General features: G+C 32.2%; 2 protein-coding genes across 2 annotated transcripts in view; one reads left to right on the forward strand and one right to left on the reverse strand.

The window, feature by feature from the left end:
• LOC106688804 (small ribosomal subunit protein eS7) overlaps window positions 1-3,870 on the forward strand; it is a 59,577-nt gene that overhangs the window by 8,926 nt on the left and 46,781 nt on the right. The window lies entirely within an intron of this gene.
• Window positions 1-3,870, reverse strand: part of LOC106688802 (juvenile hormone esterase) — a 27,934-nt gene that overhangs the window by 6,214 nt on the left and 17,850 nt on the right. Inside the window, exon 6 of the mRNA XM_014433443.3 lies at window positions 1,365-1,518. Within this exon, the coding sequence (XP_014288929.1) occupies window positions 1,365-1,518 (154 nt within the window). The remainder of the gene's footprint in view (window positions 1-1,364; window positions 1,519-3,870) is intronic.

The following is a 3,870-nucleotide window of genomic DNA, read 5'->3' on the forward strand; positions in this document are numbered from 1 at the left end:
AAATTAAAAAAACCTAAGTTCGCTCCAACAAAAACAAAAAAAAAAGGTCCTATACCATCATGGCTGCCAATAATAACAGCACTCTCCAGCCCCACTCTATATTGCGTTTTTGTAACAATAATTGTTCATTTTGGCCGAAAAATCGTTTCTTCTTTTTTAGTAATTAACTAAAATAGAGTTTCTAACATAAATCTATATAAATTACCGTAATTTATATACGGTTTTGAGGCTAACTTACGTCCTTTATTTTGAGTACAAATACTCTCAGATATCCACCATACCCACCGGAACTTACCCTTAAAAATAAAAATGTGAAATGGAATCCTACCAGTGAAATAGTAATATACCTGATAATTCACCTCGAACGCCACCTTACTTGGAATCACCATATCAACATCAAACTAACTCAAACCTACGCAAGGTTAGCAATGCTATATCCTATCCTAAATATAAAATCCAAATTAAAACCAAAAACAGCTATTTTTATTTTTTTTAAAAATTCTTAGGTCACTGCTGATGTATGGCTGTGAAGTCTGGGGAGCGGCATCCTTTAAGAAAAGTATAAAAACTTACATTTTTTTCAAAATAAAGTCCTAAGTATCGCAGTGGATGCTCCATGGTTTGTAAGAAACAGGCAATTTCATCGGTAATTACAAATGGAGTAAATAGAGGATTACTTTTAAAAAAACGGTTCATGAAGTTCCACTCCCAGTTGCCGACAGTTAAAGGAGCAGTGACCTACAACTTGGGAAACCGAATCTCAACCCGAAGACTGAAGCCCAGGCTACTGCGGGACATTCTGTTATAAACTCAATATTTATCAACTCTGTTATTGACATTACTTCTATTCTTTTTTTTCTCTTCGTCCATTTTTCAAATTAACTTCTTTTGTTTTTTTCATTTATTTAGTTAGGTCTACGAATTTTTTGTTATTTTTGTTACTAACTTTACTTTTCTCCCTTATTAAGAATTATTATTTTTGTCTATTTTATCTTATTTTTTTTTTATTTATGACGTCATTTATGGTTAGGGGTGTCTTTTGTACAAGAGTATACCTCCCCCCCCCCATAATCAATGTTTAAAAAAAATGTAGCTGTTACATTAACCATGTAACGCCCACCAGGCCGATTTCTGGTATGAAATAAATAAAATAAAAAAAAGAGTAATTACTACAAGTCTCAGAGACAAAAAAAACTATTTGACGTAATTAATCAGAGTCTTAATTAATCCATACAAAACTTTTAAAAACTTTATAATTTTCACAAAAGTTTGGTTATTAATAATTGTTTCGATTTTTTAAAATAAAAAAATCTACAATGACATTAAAAAGATAATATAATGTTTCTTTTAAAAGTTTATATTACACATTGTTCTTAGAAGTCCTTCACCAGAAGTAATTCCTGTGAGTAGAGGTACCGGAGCCGTCTTCCAGATGGACATGGGAGCAGTGAGGGCCGGTTCGGGAGAGTGCATCTCTAGCACTGGGCTGAACGACAGTACCGGATCGATCTGAAAGTTCTGAAAAGAATCGATTATTAAATTGATATTTATTGCTAATGATTATAATCTGTATTAGTTAAGGCAAGTGGATGACAGTGTTGAAGTAATTTGTTAATACCTTACTTACAGCAATATAAAAAAAAAAAAATAGTATCGAAATAAGTAAATGAACGAAAATTCATATTAAAAAACAATTAAATTAAAAGAAAATAAATATTAAATACAGCCATTTCCTATGTTTTTTTCTTACCTTCTTTAATTTATTTAACCTTTGCAGAGAAAATATACATATCTACACATATGCATATATAGTGTCCTTCCTTTGCCACATGGCATTATAATGGGTTGGACTGGGTTCGCTGAAGGTTTGGATATTGGCCTCTCCACTGGGGGATGAAAGGGAAGATGGGTTAAGATGGCTCATTTCCAATGTATAACATTCAAAATAAGAACAAGAAGCTTTAAACTTCTCTTGTTTTCGCAACGCTTCTATTTTAATGGTGTAGCTTGTAGCAGAAAGCAGTAGATACTGAGTGAGAGCGTTTTAACACAGATGCGAATTGAGGATAGAATTCTTTGATATTCATGATGACATAATTAATACCTCATTAATTAACGGCTGTCGAAATTGAAACTATTAAGAAAGATAAAGTATCAATAGAGAGTAATTGTTTTTATTTTTGCCAAAATATATTCACGATATGTTGTTTTGTAGTTGATAAGACAAAGTTTGTATTTATGAAAAAATATGTCTCAGGGCCTATCAAACGTACAGATAATTGTCCCCAATCAAATTGGAGCTAATTTAATAGACTATAAAGTAGTATATAATATTTATATTCGAAGGGGTAGTAGTTTTTAAAATACTTGCATATGTTTTGTTCAAATAACTATAAATCAATTTATTTTGGCAATTATCATCAAAACTACTACCATTATGAAGATAAACGTCATAAACTACTTTATAGTACATTTAACTAGCTTTAATTTGAATACCGGCTGACATCTGAGATTTGTAGTTCTAAGTAGTTTTAAAGATGTGATGTTCCGAATGAAAAATAAAAGAAAAAAATTAACAGTTTATATCACACTGGAAGACCCTCCTTTATTCATTGGCAATGAAATGAAGATTCAAACAATTGCTATCAAAGTTGTCATCTGATGATGTCGATTACACAGGTTCTGGGACAATTGGCCATACCCAACACATGTTTTCTGAGAACGTATTTTCAATAGAACAGAACTGATGTATTACTTAATTTTTTAAATATTTATTATTCGAAAAGTTAATGCTCCATAAAAATATCTTAGAATGCTGTTTTAAGCAACCTAGTTATGAAACATTTTCCTGGGAGGAAGGGGCATTTATTGTTGAACTTCCACAGACGGGTTGTGGACCACTGGTCTAAATGTAGAGGAAATTATTAAATTACGTGTTAAATTTTAAGTTAATCAGAATTTTGATCTATTGCTTAAGTAATCACTAAGCACTCTAATCGTGGATTTATAACCTTAGTGACCCAGATTTTGAAGTGGTATTCACAATTGTCAGCATTCAACACTTCTTCTGAAAGTAATTTAAAATAGTATGATTGAATTGGTTTAAAAAGAAACATAATTTGAAGTGCCAGATTAGGTCTCTAACCATTAGTAGCTTACTCATAAATCAAAGTGCTGAATTAAAAATGAATTTATTGTGTCCAATTGCACGAAATGAACTGTCGATTATGATCGATCCATGTCTTTATCATCCTTATCTTATCTCTTTTATTCATTGAATATATTTTTAATTAGGTCAATTCAGATCATATCGACCAATTTAATTGTAGAAGGTTGCTTAGCAATCAATTTTTTTTTCTCAAATGTTTGCAGTGTATTCAGAGAGTTTAAAACACGCCTTCATTATTTTTTTAGATGTATATTTTTCATTTCTTTTTGGGGAGGAGGGGGATTGTATTAGTATATCGCCCTAGTCTGGACTCCAGGGCACTCAGGAATACCTGGAAATGAGGCAGCGGATAAAGCGGCTAAAGAGGCTGCTACAATAAACGTTCCACCACTCTATATTTACGAGCCGAAAGACATAAAGGCATTTTTATGGAACAGAATCCGAAAAAGTTGGGTTTCAATGTGGGGCGCCGTACCACTAACCAATAAACTAAGAAATGTTAAAAAAAAACACACACAAAAATGGACAAGTGCGATAAGGGGAAACAGAAGAGAAGAAGTGGTTGTTGCAAGAGTAAGAATAGGACATTCCAAATTAACACACCTCCACTTAACCACTTAAAAAAGAGGACCAACCTATATGCCAAACCTGTCAGTCCCCATTATCGATAAAGCATATAATTGAAGAATGCTCATCATTTC

This window comes from Halyomorpha halys, unplaced genomic scaffold, assembly GCF_000696795.3.
Source record: "Halyomorpha halys isolate HHAL.00 unplaced genomic scaffold, Hhal_1.1 Scaffold1207.1, whole genome shotgun sequence".
Classification (NCBI taxonomy): domain Eukaryota; kingdom Metazoa; phylum Arthropoda; class Insecta; order Hemiptera; family Pentatomidae; genus Halyomorpha; species Halyomorpha halys.